The sequence below is a fragment of the Leuciscus leuciscus genome (assembly GCF_965113295.1).
Source record: "Leuciscus leuciscus genome assembly, chromosome: 2".
In the NCBI taxonomy this organism is placed as follows: Eukaryota; Metazoa; Chordata; class Actinopteri; order Cypriniformes; family Leuciscidae; genus Leuciscus; species Leuciscus leuciscus.
This window is the reverse complement of record NC_138726.1, coordinates 9767911-9788372: the sequence shown is the minus strand read 5'-3', so window position 1 is coordinate 9788372 and position 20462 is coordinate 9767911. Positions and strand designations below refer to the sequence as shown.

Sequence of the window (20462 nt, the reverse complement as noted above, 5' to 3'; positions counted from 1 at the left end):
TTTAGGTCATAAAAACCGTAATATTTTCTTCTCAGCCATGTCAACCATAGACATAATAAATACATAGACGCCCTATTGGCCGCTTTGGAACGTTGCTGCGATACGTCAACGCGTCCGCCATTTTGCGGAGGGCAAGACAGCGCTGTAATCAAATGCTAGTAAACAGGTGAGCTGCGGTTTTTCTGGATAAAAAAAACAAACAAAAAAACAAAAAAACATTTATCAACCGATTTCAGTGGTTTGTATGTGGTGTACAAAAAAGTTCCATCTCTAGTTATTTAAAATCTCGATAGTTAGACTTATATAAAAAAAATTTTTTAATAAGGAATGGCCAAAGCTCAGGCTTGTCATGTATTTGGCTTTTTATTCTTGGATAAGAATTGTAAACTACTGAGATATAATTTAATTTTCACATTAAATTAAATAAAGTTTTCTTATTGTGGAAAAAGCATATTCTGTCAATATGCTGACCCGATTTTAGCAATAACAAAGATAACTGATGGATCCTTTATGGTAATACATATGATGTAGTACAACTACAGTGCAATGCAAATAGTAAATATAAGATAAAGTGAGAAGTAGGCTAATAGTAAATAGTTTAGTCAATAAAATAAACAAACAATATACAGCAAATAAAATAGTAATGAAAAGTATAATTATATAGTATCATAAGTACTATAATATAATAATAATAATAATATATTGATAATAGCATATAGTTTATGTATAATACTATAATAATAGCAATAGAATATGAAATATCAAATACAGAATATAGACAATAAAAAATAATAAGTTAAATAGTACAATAATTTAACAGCATAACTATAATAGATTGATAATCGCAAGTGGTATATTATTAAAATAACAATAATAAATAATGTAAATTTATATATTTTGAAATATTCTTACATGGCTATATAAAATAAAATGACGCAACCCTGTCTCTTTTTGTTAAAGTTCAGTTTTTAAAAGGTATAAGAAGCTATACAAGTCAAGAAATAAAGTAAACGATTCAGTCAAACATACAGCAGGCTACAACGTTAAAGTTAAATAGCTTAAATATATAAAGTTATGAAACTTCACTTTGCCCTCAGCCAAAACGATTTGCCAAGGAACAAATGATAGATTAATGAGACCAAAGATCGCCCGTTAGATATACACAAGACGAATTATTCTCATGTTTAACCACTAGACTAAAGACATCAGATCCAGCGGCGAACGTCAGAAGCACTAGCCGAGGTAAGGCTGTTCTCGGCGGGGTATATATGAGCGCTGAGCGCCCGGTGATCGCTGGATCTCACAACTCCGAAACCGGCAGATAACATTTTTAAATAGGCGCTATCTTTATAAATAAACCACAGATTTGAACTTTAAATAACTACATTGTCGACTGAAAAACTCTTAAAACTACATTTCGTGACACAATAACAGTAGTATTTTAAAATTTCTTGGCCTTTCTCCTCTGAAAAATGAAAGTAAATGAAATACAACCAAAAACAAATTTTCAGTTTTGATTGTGAAAGGTAATTCCTTGAGACCTGTTTTCAATTGTGTGGCGATTTGTAAAGCCCCAAGCAGCGCACGAAATAGGCATTTTTCTCAATTCTCGTTATGAGAGGTATGGGAAAGTTGCCCTCCGCAGTATGGCGCCGTTGACGTACGATCCAGCGGCCAATGGGGCGTGTATGTATTTATTATGTCTATGATGTCAACAATTATCCGTGAGTGAAATCTCCTCCCATCTGTTGTCTGATTGGCCTTTCGCAAGGATTCCTGGTTAAGGTCAGGGGGGTAATCGAGCTCTCGATTTCCGTACCACCCCCGGCGGCCGCCATTGGCTATCAAGCCTTCACCTGCTGTTAGCATCCCATTGACTCCCATTCATTTTGGTGTCACTTTGACAGCGAATAACTTTACATCTGAGGCGTTTAAAGACTCCATTTGTCCATTATTTATTTCTAAAGAAACACGACAATGTATAAAATGCTCCATTACCTTGAATCTTACGTTATGACCCCCTAGAAGCAGTTTTTGTAAAAGTAGGCTAACGATTGCGTCATAACCACGCGACTCTCTGGAAATTACCGTAGAGACAGGAGGAGAAGCTCGCAGTCAATCGGGGGGACGTGGAGGCATAAAGTCCGATAAAGTCAAGGGAGAAGCCCATAGAGAATCATAAAGTTGCTCCTGCTCCTAGCTTATGGACAGATCCTACTCACACTCTCCGTCTCTGCAAGTTTCGGAAGGGAATGATTCAGATTTTTCTTGGCACAGCTCCTAGAAGACTTACAACTGTCAGTCAGGCTGCTCACGTCACATCCACGTCGTCAAGCTCAGTTTGAGTCTGCGCAGTACGCTCGGCAATCAGGAAATGAGTGCTTCTAATTTGCTTCACTTTTCTCCGTTGAAACCTATGGGGTCGCTGTGTCCAGTTTATATACTGTCTATGGTTAAAGTGCGTGGAGCCAGAGCCCGTCTACGGAGAGCCTTGGCACTTCCTATTAGCCCCATTGTATCGATCTTGTTTGCAGTTCCATTAGAATTCCACTGGAGGTGATCGCGGGCGAGTGCAGACTGAATGGGAGTCTATGGGGCTAGACGGCTAAATGTGTCTCTTTCACCCGATTGCCGTTGAGAAATCTCAAATTTTATTGTAGGTTTTGCAAGTTCAACATGGGTTATAGGTCGAAAATTGAATGAACGAGTACTTATGTCCTTTCGATTTCTTACAGGCTGAGTTGTTGTTGCCCGTAACACGCTAGCATTCTGCTAATGAACGCTGATTGGTCAGTGAAGGACTGATTACGACCAGAGATACCGCTTGATGGCATCGTCGCATCCGAAGCGGGACCAGAAACAAACAAAACAAAAACTCTTCTAGCACGTGTATTTACCTGTGTCAGCTGTGTTATCGATGCCTCGAGAGAAAAGAAAGTGCAGAGCACGAAAGCACCAAAGTGACTGAAGGATTGCCGTAAAGCAGTATCTCTGGTCGTACGATGTGAATGACGTCATTGACATTTTAAAAGACTTTTTAAAGCAAATAAGTGACTCTAAAAAATCTAACACCCAGCAATGTGTAATTTCTTTGCATCTCCTTTCGAATACAACATTCAAATTACTAGACAAAAAATTATATCCTGTGAAAAGTGGATTTTGATGGGTATAGCGCCATAGACCTCCATTCATTCTGCACTCGCCTGCGAGCGCCCCCGCATGGACAGAGACGTGTTACTGCAGCCAGTCCAGAAACCGGAAGTAAGCAGAGAGTGCCAATTCTCTTCCTATTAGACATTCTCTGGTGGAGCCTGCTTCTATGCGGGCTTCGTGGAAGACCGCTTCAAGGGTACAAAGGGGGCGCTGCTGAGCACACTTCAGAGCGGTAAAATGCTGAATGGGACGGCCAACGGACTCGTAGACTCAGCGAGCACGCGCAGTTCAAGTCCACGAGACCGAAAGTCCGCATGAAGTGCGCCATTTGGAACAGGTTCTTCCCTGTTGTGATGTATCCTCACTGGCTTCTCGAACAAGATAAAATGGGGCGGGGCTTGATTTTGTTCATGAGGAATTGATTGGATGGTTGTGGTTGTCGTAAATCTTGATTGCTAAATCTAGAGGTTTAAAGAGATGGTTCGGACTTCGGAGTAATTTACAAACTAGGGTCCTTTGCACCATGGCTGCGTCCCAGTCCACTTTTAGACTGGCACTTGCCAACTTCCCTAAGCACTTCCCCTCGGGGGAATCCCTGCCGTCATTTTGAAGTGCGTTCTTCGTGAATTGGACGAGGGAAATTTATGAACAGACCCTCGTTCCCTCGATTTTGACCGAGAGCGAGTCTACTTGTAGACTTCTGGCACCTATCTTTGATGTCGCCGCTATGGCTGTCACGTGGTTCATGTAAGCCCCAATAGTTCCAAAACGTACGCTGGCTGTCATGTTCTTCTATGGGACAGACAGCAGCGATTGCATTATTGAACGGTAAATATAAAATAAAACACACACCCAAGTACTTTTTCAGCTGTTATTGCATTATTGCATTATGTTAATGTCAGTTTTGCATTTGGAGATAAGTTTTAGGCTATATTTTTGGAGGGAAAAGCTTAGTGTTCATGTTCGCATGGGTAGTAGCACTGGCTTTAGCGGCTCTAACTTAACTTTTCCATATCATTCATCTGATGATGGACGTCTCATGATATTTATTTTAGCACAACTGGGCTGTATTAGGCTATTGATTCCCGTGATTTTGCTTATAAATTTTGATTCAGCCATTAGCCTACCTTCGTGATCACGCAAAGAGGTCTGCCGTGGCGGTCCGTTCAGAATTCGCTTAGAAGCTAGCTCACTTCTTCTGATGAAAGTGGCCACCCCCAGGACCACAACGTGAAACATGATCATGTTAAGACTAAGAATATTATTTTAAGATTAAGGCCATACACATTATCAAAACTATAACAGATTAAAAACGAATTTAAGCATGGCTGATACAAATGAAGGTTTTCAAATAAAATATTTTTTATTAAACAATGACAGACAACAAAAATGTGTGCTTGTGTGTGTGAACAAGAAAAACAAAAACCAGGGGCAGGTGATCCATGAAACAGACAGGACTGGTGATGGCCATAACAATCCTAAAGGTCCAGCATTGTTCTCACAAGCCGCTTCACTCAAGACAATAATAACATAATGAAAAGTTAGTAGCAGCTATATCCCAAAAAAATTAAATTAAATAAAAGTTGCTATAAAGGTGGTAGCGATTCATTACCGAACTCTTAGCTGACGAAGTCGCGCTAACTAACGTTAGCTAGCAGGCAGTGCTTGAAAATTGGTTGAAACAACCAACATAAAATATAAATAATTACGCTGTGCATGTACAAATGAAGACCAGTATAAGCATCGCAAAGGGCCTCTGATACAATATAGACAGTTGACAATTCAAAAGAGGTCGATATTTCGGCAACTTAACTCTGGAACAACTCGACGCGCAGCAATGTAAGTGAATGGTGTCCAACGCCCAAATGACAGTGTTTGGAACTATTCCGATCTTCATATCCCGGAAGTAGGCGGTTAAAAGCGCCGCCATTATTTACAACGGAGGTCTATGGGAGTGTCGCAACTCTCTCTCTCTATGGCTCTGGCACCTATATGTCCCACAATGATGATTGTGACGTCACCACATATCTCGTCTAATCACCTCTACAACAAACAACTCTATGATATATGAATTCAATTTTTTTTTACATTTAAAACAACCCAAACACACCTATATAAATTTGGATACTGCATTAAACTAATTCTTAAAGGGAAAAAAATTTAAAATAAATCAACTCCATAGCGGATTCTGATCATGTGCTTAGGCATTGGAAAGTTTGTACATCAGGAGTTTATTTAAATAACACTTGCCTGATTGCTTACCGCTAACCCTGACGTCGAGGTCACTTCTGTGATTTGGGAAAAGCCCGTAAAAGTCCTGGCAGAAAGCGATGCATTTTTTAATATTTTTTCCAAAGTGTTGACAACTTAGTGTTAACTAATAATTGTGCAAACTGGTACTACCAACAAAATATTAGTGCATTCCTGGAACTGGACACAACTGTGTTGTGTTTGGCTCGAGGTCATGGACATGGTGCAAAGGACAATAGGTTGAAATTACTCCGAACCATCCCTTTAAGTTTGATCTCTTTTCAAAGACGACACTTGGCAAATTACTTCTGAAGTGAAAAAGTTTTTAAAAAGTGAACTTAAAAAAAGTTGCAGAATTTTACATTTATTGTTGTGAAAAATGCACAAAAAACTATTTTCAATTTTTATATAAAATATATATTTTAAAAAACACGTTTTACGCTAAAACTGCAAGACAACCAAAGCCATAAAGATAAACAAGTTGTGTTCCAAATTTGAGTTTGATATCTCAAAAAAAAAAAAAGAAAAAAAAAAAGCTTTCAGTAAGTTTGGCTGCAGTACCAAAAGTTTTCACCAGATGAAATTCGTCTCCCATTCATTTCCAATGAGGTAATTTGGAGCACAAGTGTGACTGTTGTTTTCAGGACCATTTAACCTTTTCGAATCATGTCCATGATTTTAATTATTATTCTTTTTTTTAAGTTTCGTACCATTCCGATGAAGTAAAAAAATAAAAATAAAAATAAAAATAAAAATTATAGAAGAGCACCAGAGAGTTAAAAAATAATAATAATGTGCATGTATAAATCATTTATAATAAATACTGCAATATTCCTTTAAAAAGTGAGAATTGACCATTTTTATTTCACGGTGAGTAAACCCTCATACTGTGTTTGTGTGACATTTCAGGCTATAGGAGGCTAATTGGCTAATGGCATTTAACACACTGTTCAGAATGAGCAGATGATTGCACTGTGGGATACTGAAACACAAAAATAGGATCAGCAGCTGCATGCTGGGAGAAATACTTACCGGTCTGATTTACACTCTACCACCAATCAACAAAGAAGGACATCTTCATGGCATACCAGTTAACCAGGTAATAGTATACCTTGTAACTTTCATTTTTTGAGAGATGTTCTTAATTACTGTATATAAATTATTTATAAAACATATTATTATTATTATTATAAATGATGAATAAAGTATAAATAAGAAAGACTTTCTGCAGAATGACTGCTGCAGTTACCACTTATTGCTGCAGGGATGATGCATTTTTGTAAGCCAAAAGCCAGAAACGAGTTAGCATTTTAGCACTTACGCTTCCATCGTCCTGAGGTCAATGGTTTTTTTTATTTTAAATGCTTGAAATTAGGTTTATGGTGACCACAAGCTCAATATATGTCCATGTTTTATTCTACAACATAAAAATACATCAGTAATACCCCTCTTGTGATTTTTTTTTTAGTCTTTTTCTTGATTTGAATAACAAGTGGCTAAATGGGACGTCAGAGGTTGATTAAACGTCATCACAGCGTTCTCATTAAACTCATCTCACTAGTCCACTTTTACAGCCTCGTTACGTGTTTATAATCACGCTCTTGCAAACTATTATGATTTACACTTTCAGGGAAAATGTTGAGTTGGAAGCTTAAGTGATGGTGATGTTGAAATGTGACCGTAGTGTAGTTCGTTTATAGCCAGTTAGCTTTTTACATCTGTCTTTGTATTCAGGCACATAATTATGCTTCATATGTGAAGATTATCATAATGTACAAAACATGTAAGAATCACAGAGCTTGTTTTCTGCAATAATCCAAAAGCCAATGGAAAAATCCTACTAATCTCGCATAGGTCACATCATTTTGTTATCTTGTGTGCTGTTGCTTTTCCTGGTCGTCTTGTAGAAAGAGCTGGAACATATTCATAATTTACTCAAAACGCATGGTTGGCACTAAAACAAAGACGCTTCCTCTTTTACAGGATCCTGGAGGTGTTGTGAATTGTGATGGCTTACATGGAGGACGTGCTGTAAAAGGAAGAGCTTTTCACATGGAAGTATGTGGAAGTAAGTTACACGTAGTTCAACTTTATAAGATGCCTGTCCTTTCTTATTCATGCGTTGAGCAACACTTGAGCACAAGAACAAGTCCAATTTGACAGGCTCCCAATTATTCTTTATCTGCAGTTAGAGGAAACTTCTTTACATGAGCTGCCCTTGTGAAAAAGAAGTGCGCTTAATTGTATTGAATTTGCAACTTGCAAATAAGTGAACTTGCAGACAATATAATATTAATGAAATAATCTAATACTTAAAGAGCACACGTTTATGACTAAGTCACCTAAGTACAGTGTCAAATTAAAAGTTTTACTTTATCCATAGGACAAGAGGTTTGAAGAATGGATGGATGGTCTTTTAAATCATTAGATTTTAATCATCTTTAAAGTTACAATTAATAACATTTAAAGTTAATATATTTTAGATGCACTAAACTGCAACTTGCAACAAATTACATTTAATCATTCTTTAGTTTACCATAAATACTTGACAGTTCACATTAACCATATTTCAAACACAAAAGAAGGTATTATGAAATAACGTATACAAATTTACTTAAGTTCTACTTAAGTGGGTCAAAAAAAGAACTTTAAATTTCAGCTTATTGCATTTATAAATGTATTATATAAATGTTTATTCTTTTAAAGAACATCATTTCTATAAGTACTCTTTTTTTATGCTTAAGTGTATTGCTTTTTCACCATGGTGTGCAGCAGTGAAAGTGAATGGACTGTGAAGTCTAGTGTGACCATGATATAGAAAGATATATAGTTCACCAAAATGAAAATTCTGTCATAATTTACTCACCCTCATTTTGTTCCAAACCCATAACTTTCCCTCATATTTGGAACTAAAATAAAGATATTTCTAATATTCCCCCATTATTTTTGTCCATCCATTAAAAAAAGTCCACACTAAAATGTTCACGCTTCAAAAAGTGCAAAAATGTATTGTAAAAGTAATCCACATGAATTGAGTGCTTTAGTCTTCTGAAGAGTATATGATTGCTTTATATACATATAAACAAATTTATTTTCAAATATGGTAAACACAGAAACTCCTTTTGCTCTTCACAGACATATTTGTTTTTGTATATGATCACATTCTTGCACATAAATGACCTATACACAAATATCCACAAAACTGGTTATACCAGGGTACTTTTTCCAGTCTAACACACAATATAGACGTAACAATATGACTTTCTATAAAACTGTTTTGAAATGCAGACAATATCATATTTGCGGTGTTGTGAATGAGTTTGGTATTTCAAGTATTGTGAAAAGACTTGATTTTGTATGCGTGTTTACATATATTTGAGCAACAAACTTCCTCTGTATTTCCTTTCACCGTAATATGTGAATTAAAACAGGAAAGAAACATTAAACATTAAGAACAAACCCTGGCTTATATATGCGTGTACGCAAATGTTTTGGCAGACAGATGCAGATAAAATATTGACTTCTTTCCTCACTCTGAGGCATCTGGTACTCCAGTGGGAAGCACATGTCCTGATCAACACGCATAACCACAAGGTTTGCTGTGTTTTGTAACTGAATTATTGAATTTGTGTTGGAATGTAACATCAAAGCAGATTTTTCTTCTCTGTGCGTGCTTGAAATTATATTTGACATGAGTTTTATGAGTGATTTTTATTAGGACTGTATGGTTTCGTATGATATCAACAAGCAACACCTTTTACATTATGATCTGGACTAAAACATGCATGGACAGAAAAGATATTGGTTGAAAATGTTCTGATTCTTTATTATTGTTATTTATAGTTGTGCTCTTTAATGTCAAACTAAAAGTGATCGTTAACGAGTGGATCTCTGAGCTGGTGTGAGTGAGTGGAGGCGGGGCTAATTTGCATTAATGAGGCAAGGGTGTAGAGTTACATTCAAGCTATTTTAAGGAATGACGAGGATGATCAAAGATGACTACAGGGGGGCTTTATTTTTGTCATGCATTCAATACTGAAAAAAAAAGTTGCTTGAACAAAGATTTAGTAGAATGAGTCACAAGAATACTCTAAACATGTTGATTTGATGACCTTATTTAGATCCAAAATGTATCCAAATGTTGTCCTTAACTTTGAAACTATTATTTAAAAAATGATCATTGCTTTGCATTTCCTGGCTAAATGCAGCTGTCATTGTCACTTGCTGTCATATGTTTCAGAGTTCATATTTTTATTGAATTAACATTTGTTGATCATCTCCATTGAGATTTGTGTTGAGTTGAGGTATATGTGCATCTCACTGCAACGTTTGTATGCAATTTATTTGCCTATCAGGGTAAAATGTTTGCCTCTTGTTTTAAGAGGCAAATAATGTTCATATCATGTAGCTTTGAAAATCAAACAGAATGAAAGAAGAGGAAAGAACAATGATTGTAACCGCCTGCATTGCTAATGCCAAACAATCTTTAATTGCTCTTGACATTAATTTTCAAGTTCAAAAGACTTCTCATTAGATGGGGAAAAAAAGTATTTGAGTTGACTTTAATTGGAGCAAATTAGTTGAGTTAACTTAAGTTGAATGTGATATTTTGATGCATTGACTAACATACTAATATTATTCAGTAATACATTTAAAGTTCACTTAGGCCTATTTAAAATTTATTACATTTAGGGATGCACGATATATCGGCCACCTTATCGGTATCGGCCCATATTATGTTAATTTTTTATTTGATCATTATTGGCCCAATAAGAAAATGTGGCTGGTATATTAAAGCCGATAAATAATGGATTATGTCCTTCAGCTGAGACATTTCAGATTCACACTACTCGCCATGATGGTTTTGAATTGCTTAAAATATGATTGATTGATTGTAATGACTTCAAAAAAAGTGCAACATGTGCTGTCATATCGGCTCCATAACATTATAATTGTGTGCTTGGGACATGTCTTTTAATGGTGAGACTTTTGTTTATGTAATAGGGCTCTCAAAAATTGTATAAAAATTTGGATTTAGATTTATGGGCCAATATATCGGTTATGGGCTTTCAAATATAAAGAATTATCGGTATCGGCCGAAATGTTTATATCGGTGCATCCCTAATTAAATTGCAACTTCGTAATTAGAAAATAGCCTAAAGTTTCAATAGAATTGACAATAAAGCACATTTTTAGTTTGCCATCAAAGTTTGTCTGTATTTAACAGTTCACTTTAACCATATTTCACCATAAGAGAATAGAAGTGATTCTGAAAGTATAGACACAAGATGTACTTAAGTAACTGGGTCCTCATAATGCATTTTCTTTTAATTGCACTTAACATGCTGTTCGAAAACATTACATTCAGTTTGCACTGAAATATATCCTTGTGAAGTATATTATTAACAAGTACATATACTCATCATACTCATTTTAAAAGTATATTAAAGTGCACTTCTTTTCACAAGGGATCACTAAAGCTCATCTTTTTAACCTGTTTTTGTAATGTAAATCAGTACTATGTAACCATGATATTTTTTCACTCTAGCCCGGATGGTGGACACTCAGAGACTATTCTAAATACGAGGCACACTCGTGTCTTTTGCATCATAAAAATGTGATCGGCATGTGAGAGACCTTGTATCGAGTTAAAGGATGTGATGATCAGCTAGTTTTGATAAGTGTTCAATCATTTGAAGTATTCCTATGACACTACCTATGACAAGGTGTGACCTCAAACAGGGGTCCACCACCCTATATAGGTGAACATTTTCACAAACAAGGACTTTTTTTTCTTTGTGTGTCATGTATTCTCTTCATGTGCTCACTGCAAGTATTTTGCTTCTAAGTGACTGAGACATTCTGAGAGAAAATGTATTCTTGACCTCCATAGGGGCACGTCAAATAGTGTTTGGAACCAAGAGGCGTCTGATGTGTTGGATTCTGTCAGCTGAAAGAGCTCCATGGGGTTGGAGGTCAACCGGAGTGACAAGCCTGTCTCGCTGAGAGGCATTCTGGGACATTTGCCCTTCTGCATAGTGAGAAAGAACCCCTGTTGCCACTGTGGGTAGATGCACACTCACAAGTCACACTCATCTCAGTCGCAATACAAATTTAATAAAGGTCTCCTTGTCATCTTCATTTCTCCAAAAACTGCACACATATAGACGATGTACACTTTATTTCTGTGACACACCACCCAATGCAGGCGTTTAAAACATTTACAGTTTACACTCGGAATCCGCAAAATACAGACAATTAAAAAATAATAAGAGGGATCAGAAATTTCATATTGTTTTTTTATTTAGGACTTCCCGAAAAAAAGCTATTTCACATAACAATTAACATTTAACCCATAAGACCAAAAATAACTGAGTGTACAAAAATGTAAAAATTTGCCCAGAAAAGATAGATATTGGTTGAAAATTTTTTTTTTTTTGTGTTCTTTTGCTCTTTAATCTGTTTGATATCTGTTATATTGTGTATTGTTTTATTGTATTTAAATGTTCATGGTTATTTGAAAAATGTTTTTGAAAAAGAAGTTGAATGTGCACTTGTAGTGCACTTCAAATCCTAAATGTACTTAATAATATTAATAAAATAAAAGACACAACAAGTGTATCGGTGAGAACACTCGCTTAAACAACACACATTTGACTGCACATCACATTTTTGACATTATTGATACCATATATACAGTATATATATACTGTATGTATGATTTATACTGCTTTTAATCATAATGCAAGGGAACGGTCTACAGGATATTAATATTGCTTGTTGATATTGCAGGAGTTAATTGTTTTATGGTATTATTTTATTCACATTGTGCTATCTTACAACCCTAACTGACATCGAAATGGAAAATATTATCAATTCTTTTAATGAAAAGGGGAAGCAGACACAAAAAGCCTGTTCTCATTAATAAGGGTTATTTCAGGTGGAAGTGTCAAGCAGTGGATTTCAGTCATGCATCAATGATTGTGAAGTCGGCGTGTATTTTCTTCTCCTGTCAATCATGTCGACAGCATATTTATTTATTTGTTTATTTCAATTAAACTTGCAATTCCATGTCCACCTGTCTCCACATCAATTGACAGAATGTCAGGTCTTAGAAACACAAACATTTACCTTTCACTTTCGCATTGCTTTTTTAAAATTGTTTTTGAGAATGTGGGCATGACGGCTTATGCCAACTTACAGGATCCTGCCCTAAAACAATAATTCCACTCTTCTGGATTTATTTAGGTTCATAGAAAAAAAAGGAAATGTATAGTGACTATAGATAACATTAAGTTACAAATAATTTATTAGCCTAGTGAATTTCTGAAGATGATTTAAAAATATTTTAATAATGGAAGAGATGCTTGTTAAATATATCATCATGCACGGCTCATAAGGAATGTGGATGAACCTTATGAATGGGCTTTGGTCACAATTCAAAAATGCCCAAAAACAAAATAGGAAAGATAGCTAATGCATTTGTTCCCCTAGCCTAGTACTTTTGTTTCCCCAATATCAAATAAATGATTAGAAAACAATTTAATAAAAAGGTCATTCTCAAAATATGGCGACAAACCTGTACCTTGACTTTTGAGTCATGACAAACCTAAAAAAAATCAAGAAACGTCATAATTTTATAATATGAAATAGACTGAACTGATTTAAAAAACACTTCAACTGCTTGAAACAAAAACCTTGTCTCTTTCATTATGTATTGCCTCTATATTTCCATTTAGTTTTACAGTTCTTTAATCGTTTTATTATCATACAAGGAAAAGGCCTTTCATATTTCCTGCCTCTTTTTGGAACACTTCAATAAAAATGTTGACTAGTGTCGGTGTAATGTGTACTTAGTAAATTTACCCAGTTTATTTCGTTCTCGAGTTCAACATAATTTGCTCTTTTCACACTTGCCCATTTGTTTTATGCTTATTTTTCTAATATTTAATACCATTTATTTAGGCTATGTTTAAAAAAACGAGAGATTGTAATCTCAAAGAACCTGCTCAAATAAAAGTGAATTCATTTATCAAAAATATTTATGATTCAATCAAATTTAAGGCATCCTTTACTCTAAAATGTCACAGCCTGTATAACTTAACCAAGACTGGTGTAATGAGACTAAGTATACAAACAAAATGATAAAACACAGAATAGAACTAAATAATGGAAACAATATTGAAACAACCACAGCACAAAAATAATTACATGGTGTTTTCATATAAAGTTTAATGGCAAATATTAGTTAAAGAAGTTTTACTGTTAACATTTTGATCCATAATTTCTGCAACCATCATGGAAGTCAAACAGTTAGCGCACAAAGGGCAGGTCCATTTGTTAAACTCAAAAAACACACATTTATTTCTGAAAATACCATAACATTTCTGACACACATACTTAAAAATGTTTCTAAAAACAAGACAAATTATTGGAAGGCCAAGTCCAATCCCAACCACTGGCCAGACCAGGCTCGCAGAAAGGAAAAATCCTTATTGTGGAGCCCCATAACAAATTGCTAAAATGTATGTAGTAAAATACTGACAGTACTCTTTGCATACATTTTTATACAAAAATATAGTTATTTCTGCTTGGTATAAAATACACTATTCAGATGAAAACACAATTGTACTGCATTTTACATGGTGAACTGAAAGTTCATATCCATGTATATAATACAAACATTCTTATACTAGTTTCTTGTATTCTTGTAAAAAAGTCCATGAGCTACTGTGTAAGTGTTGCGGATGTCCTGGCCGGATCCTCGACCCTCTCTCTGGTAAAATAGCTGCTGTGCTGGAACTTGATGACTTCGTTTCCCCAGCTGGTCCAGTCACACTGGAGACTTCGGGCAAACAACTCTAAACACTTGGGCTTGTTGCTAATGTACGGCTTTAGCACAGCTGTAGAACAAAAGAGAAAGAATTAGCCCGAAAGCTAGAAATCAAGGAAGTTTGCAGACCCGGACCCTCAACATCAGCAGGACAAAACATACCATAGTGACCAGTAACAAAACAACTGGGTTTTTTCCACGCAGAAGATACACTTATGTGAAAAAGAAGTGCGCTTAACTGTATTGAATGTGCAATTGTACTTCAAATCTTAAAAGAATATTGTTAAGAAACTGTACTTAGAGATAATATAACAGTAATGAAATAAAAGGCCACTTAAGAGTATTTAAAGAGAGTACACTTTCATCACTGATTCACTATGTTTCTTAACAAACTTAAGTACACTGAAAAAATTTAGTTTGTAAGAATGTCAAATTAAAAGTTAGGTCATGTTTTGATAATTGTGTTTGTCACGCATGTTATTGTCATGCTTTAAAAAAAGAAGTGTTGTCTTACATAGCCTACTAAAGCACATGTAAAGTAGGCATACCTTATTATAATTTCAACTGTAGTGTGTTATTCAATATTACATTTAAAGATAATATAATTATTAATAAATGTTAATAAATATTATTTTAACCCCAGTTTCACAGACAAGGGTTAAGCCTAGTTTTGTAAGTGAAAGCAACTTGCACTGACAGATCTTAAAATATGTTAGTGTCATTGTTTTGTCTCAAGATGCACGTTTATAAAAGCATTTTACTTGTCCCAACTGAACTAAAGCCTAATCCTGGCTTAATCTAAGCCCTGTCTGTGAAACAAGGCCTATATGTAATAAAATGCAAGTTCATTACAAATGTGTAATTACAATTATATTTAAATACACAACATGTAGGCTATTTGTACATTCATCAGTATACATATTTAAATAACAATAACAATCAAAATGTACTAAAGTCCTACTTCAGGTCAAAAAGCACTTCGAAGTTCAGATAACATTTGATTAATTTAAAGTATAATTCATTTCCATTTGATTGCAATTAACATGCAGATCAATTGAGTCTCTAAAAACATTAAGTTTGAAAATAAGTTTGAGTAAAAAAAAGTGCTACCTTTTCAAAAGGATAGGCAGGCAGAGACCAAAATGAAGTATAATCTGATATATGAACCACAAATGAGCTTATATTGCAGAAGCACAGATTTGTTTTAAGCGTGTGCACCTGACAACGAAGGCTTATGAGAGTGCAGTACTGAGGGGACGCTGATCAGAAGCCGTTGCTCTGGAAGCTCATCCACTGCTAAAGATCTGGAACACACAATTTGGGAAGCTTTGGAGATTACAATACAAAAAGATGGAAGGAAAGAAGACTTGAATGTGAAACATACACACATTACCTGACTGTGTGGTCAGTACGAGAGCGATACCTGCCAAGCACCAGCACTTCATAAGGCTTCTTGTGCTCCGAATCCAGAGGAAACACAAACTCCCCTGTTCGGGTCACCTGGAGATTCAGACAAAACGTCACAAGCTGAGCAGTGTTGGGGACTTTTACTTTCAAAAGTAACAAGTTACATTATTGCAGTCCTCCTTAAATCAAGTAATTAATTATTATGTTTTGTTGTTACTTCATGAAGACCCATTAGTTACTTCAGAAGCCTCAGATTAAAACGCTCAATCGCTTTATGAACCTTTTTGAAGCGTCAACATTTTGAATGAACTTTCAATAGATGGATAGAAATCTCTCAGGTTTTATTAAAAATAACCTGATTTGTGTTTCGAAGATGAACAAATGTGATACAGGTTTGGAACAACATGAGAATGAGTAAATGATGAAAGAATTTTGGGTGAACTGTCCCTTTAACCATCTGGTGGTCATGTTAGTTGAACAACTTCAACTTTTTTTTTTTTTTTTTACTTCATTAGATTGGTTTGAAACTTGCTGACTTTTTTGGCAATTGCAATATGAACGCGTGCATGTGTGTGGAAATGATTAGAAAAGGTGAAATGGTATGCAAAATCTAATAAAAGTAATTATGTCTGAAAATACTATTATAAGCAACAAAGGAATACACATCCCTATATATATATATATATATATATATATATATAATATATTAAATATCTATGTTTTAATTTGAATTTAATCACTGAATTAATTGAAAATATTGGACATTTTTTCTAATATTTGTAACATTTATTTCATATAAATATACATTGTGCATCATTTTGGGGTGAATGTTGTCTAGTACAACAAAATTCCCTTCAAAATACAAAATAATTAAAGAAAAAATATTATTGAAACATTCATTTAATTAAAAAAAAATATTTTTTCCTAAATATTATTATTGTCTTCAGTCTATTTTGACCTCAGGGTATCATAAGTGTGACCCCTAAGTGAGGAATACCAGAGGGTTAATGGTGTTTCTTCCTCCTAATTCGTTTTTTTAGGGTACTTTTCCTCTTCTTGTGCAGTTGTGTTCTGTGTGTACCTTGACCCAGAGCCACTCTGCTAGCACTTCAACTGCCCAGTATGGGTAGAGCTCTTCTTTGACGAAACGCAGATGCTTTGCCCGGTTAGTTACCCACGTAACCACCAAACATTCTGGAGCAGCCAGTGCTGGCACAGGAAGCTGCTTGAGCTGAGAAGACGGCAGAGAACTGTATCTGTCAATCATACCATGATATGATTTCAGGCCAGAGCAGTTTCTTATTGCAGGCAGAGAATGAATCATTTCATAGCCACATGACCAGGTATGCATGCATGTCTAAGTGTAGTCACGTTACCTGTTGCTTCTTTTGACAGATTTGTTTTCCCATGGCGGATCAAGGATGATAAGGTCAAACTTGTCTCCACCTGTAGTCAAAATGTAGCAATAAGCAAAACTGGACGCAAAATTGGAAGCATCTAAAGTAGTATAACAAAATGACTAATGACCAATAAAATTGGTAACACTTTGCAATAAGTTCCAATTAGTTACTTTGGTTAATGCATTAAGTAAGGGATAATGTACATTCATCCGGTGGTTCTCTCAAAATAACCCCCGACAGGGTGATGAGGACCCCGACGCGAAGCGGAGGTAAGCAGGTACTTGCCATGAAATATTGATCTGAGTTGAAATATTTTATTAGGTGTTTAAACGCAAAGCTTCCGTGGAGAGCAGTTGCTAGCACGGAAAGTTCAAACTAGACGGACATTTAAGGGATACGGTATACAGTCATACCACTTATTACACAGCATTTCACCACATAAATAATTATGGAGATAAGATATATTGATTTCAGATTAAACTGTTTTAAATTCGTACCCGTTTGTATCTCATAATCCAACAGTGTACAGAACAATAGTCACAAAATGGCAGCAGCTGCGTTTGTATGAACTGAGAGAGTGAGTCCACGATACTGGATGGCATAATTAAATAACTGTACACAAAATATTGATTCGACTGAGTTTTAATACTTTACTAGTTCACCAAATACAAAACTTCCACGAAGAAAAAAAGGTTCCTAGGAAGCGTATAGCGCTGCTGACTTCAGTAACCCGGATGAGCCGGTGGTATCTGCTTTGAGCGGTTGTTATCTGGGGATATTGACCAATCAGAATCAAGTATTCCACAGAGCCATGTAATAACTAAGAATAAGCAACAAATATGTTACAGTGTTTAATAATCGTTTATAAAAATACAACTGTTTGTTAATTCATGTTAGCTCAGGTCCATTAAATACTAACAACAGATACTTTTGATTCTAATAATATACTGTATTAGTAAATGTTAAATTTAATTTTACCTAAGATTAGAAATATTTTTTTATTTTTAGCTAATGTTAACTAATGTAATGAACTAATGTAATGAACTAATGTTAACCAATGGAACCTTATTTTTACCCTGAAATTATTCAAATTAAACCGTAACATATAAAAATAAAAAAACAAATTCAAAATATTAATAAATACTATAATAGTTTATAAATAATACTAAAATAACACCGGTCTTGAAAGCTTTCAGCCATTTAGCTGCTCTACATAACATAGACAATACTCTATTATGTAATAGAATAGTAAATAAAACTCACTGTTGACAAGTGGATGCATACGTGTGATGTCAGACAACAGGAATCGGCTGCGGGGGGGCAATAGATACTTCTCCCTCATCAACGTGACCTCATAAGCACAGTCGAATGGGTTTTCTGTGATGTATGAGAATAGGTCAAGGTGTGGATCCAGGCCATCTCCGTTCAGCGTCTGCACTGGTGCCACAGACTCGTCTGTTAATGGGAGCTGTTTGGCCATGTCACATAAGGCAGCAAGCTGGCACTCGTGTGTTGGCAGGGATTCAGAGGGTGGTGTGTTCAAAGCTTCGGTCAAGTATCCACACTGACGTCCAGCTTCCAGAAGAGCCTGAGAGCCCTCCAGAACCACTGACCTGACCTGAGAAGAAAAAAATCAAAACAACACATGCACAAAAAGAGAGTGTGTGAGAGGAAATCTGTATGCTAGAACGGCAAGCAAAAACCAAATCCTAAAGGATCCATTTTAGTATGCACTGAGTACATGAAAGATTTACAACATTTATAAAACAAGACAGCAATATGGCGAAGATGAAATAATGAGGACCTGATGAGGTGGTTAATATGAGCAAGGAAAACTGAGCAAGGAATCAAATGTCATTTAAATGTTAGTTTCAAAAAGTCACATTTTTAGGTCATTAATGCAGTTGGTTATGAAAGTAAGTGAGGTAGAATGAAATTCTGAAAGCTCACAAAAAAAAAAAAAAAATCTGTCATTAATTACTCACCCTAATGTCATTCCAAACCCATGACTTTCGTTCATCTTTGATCTCATAATTTATCACTTTATTTACAAAATATTAATCTCCAACACGCAAATCACCCGCGTCACTTCATAAAACTGAGGTTAAACCACTTTGGTCACATGGATTACTTTAATGATGCATTTACTACCTTTCTGGGGCTTGGAAGTGGTAGTTGCATAGTTGTCAATGGAGAAACAAAAAGCCCTCAGATTTCATTAAAAAGATCTTCGTACAGTTTTTTTATTTTTTTATTGTCAACTATATTTATTTGCTAGGTGAGTGTCGTTGTGGGTTTTGGTTATTTTGCTGTTGTTTTAGTCTGGAAGGACCTATGAAAAAACTGAAATCATTAAGCGAAGTGATATGGAACTGTAATGCGGTCACGACCTGCCTGCAAACTACTTTAGCTGTGCGTTTAACTGAAAATAATGGCACACAAATCCAACATCCAAAAGAACTCGTAAAAATATAATAATGAAACAAGATTGCCAAATTTGATCTAATTTGTTCCCATTAGGATTAGTTCCAAATGATGACATTGTTATGAAAATACAATAGAAATCTGTACAGATTCCTTTTAAGTTGTGTTGACACGGGGTATTTAAGAAATAAAATAAAGCATGTCACCTTTCCATGATAAATATGGGCATCTAACTCCCCTGCATTGAGATCACGTTGCTTTCTTTTTCGTTTCTGCAAATAAAAAATAAAAAAACTGTTAAGAGTCATACAGCAATATCCAAAGACCCTATAATCGAGCACAGTATATCAACTAAAATAATAACAGCAAATAAATAAATATGCGGCAATGTCGCTTTTTTCCGTTGTATACCTTTCGTGTTTGAAGATCAATCTTTGCAAGTTCATCACCAGTGCTATTTTTTGCCGTGTGTAACGGAATACTGTCTGTCAAGATACCTGTGTTTTGTCGAATTTGAACGTGGGGCTTCAAAATATTAAAATATTCCCTCTTGAAACAGTTTTTGAAGTATATCGGCTTTTCAAGCCCAGCACTATTATAACAAACACAGCGCTGCAAACCCTCATCTATGTGAGTGCAAGAGTCCAACAGCCAGCCCCAGGAGTTACCACACACAACAGACATTTACACCATACAAGAATAATGACTGTCAAATTATTCCAACGGTTTCATTCATATACTATAAATATAAAAAAGGTTTCATCTCAGTTCAGCATACATAAATGCTGCTGCTGCTTCCTCTTCTTTTAATGTTTAATAGCGGTTGGCAAGCTTGCTTTTGGCGCATTACTGCCACCGACTGGACTAGTGTGGAGAATCAACGTCAAGCCACAACGGGGAAAATCATGTAAAGTATGTAAAAGTATGACATATTGAGTCATAATTATGAGATTAAAAAGTCTAAATTACGCCATGACGAAATTATGAGTCATGAC

The 20462-nt window shown here is 35.4% G+C and overlaps 1 protein-coding gene across 1 annotated transcript; it reads right to left on the bottom strand.

Annotated features, from left to right (window-relative positions):
* Window positions 1-13610: 13610 nt before the first annotated feature.
* Window positions 13611-20266, bottom strand: mettl4 (methyltransferase 4, N6-adenosine). The gene is made up of 8 exons (XM_082161384.1): window positions 19879-20266; window positions 19674-19739; window positions 18307-18661; window positions 17020-17089; window positions 16725-16899; window positions 15630-15736; window positions 15455-15540; window positions 13611-14306 (listed from the first exon to the last, which is right to left on the bottom strand). The coding sequence occupies exons 1-8, from the start codon at window positions 20149-20151 to the stop codon at window positions 14131-14133; spliced, it is 1308 nt and encodes a 435-aa protein (XP_082017510.1). The 5' UTR covers window positions 20152-20266; the 3' UTR covers window positions 13611-14130.
* Window positions 20267-20462: the final 196 nt, after the last annotated feature.

Coding starts and splice junctions, on each gene's coding strand:
- mettl4 (XM_082161384.1), bottom strand. CDS start 20,151: ATGTCTGTTGTGTGTGGTAACTCCTGGGGCTGGCTGTTGGACTCTTGC. Junction 17,090..18,306: donor TATGCATCCACTTGTCAACA/GTGAGTTTTATT, acceptor TTTTGACTACAG/GTGGAGACAAGTTTGACCTT. Junction 15,541..15,629: donor CGTACTGACCACACAGTCAG/GTAATGTGTGTA, acceptor TGTGTGTTCCAG/ATCTTTAGCAGTGGATGAGC.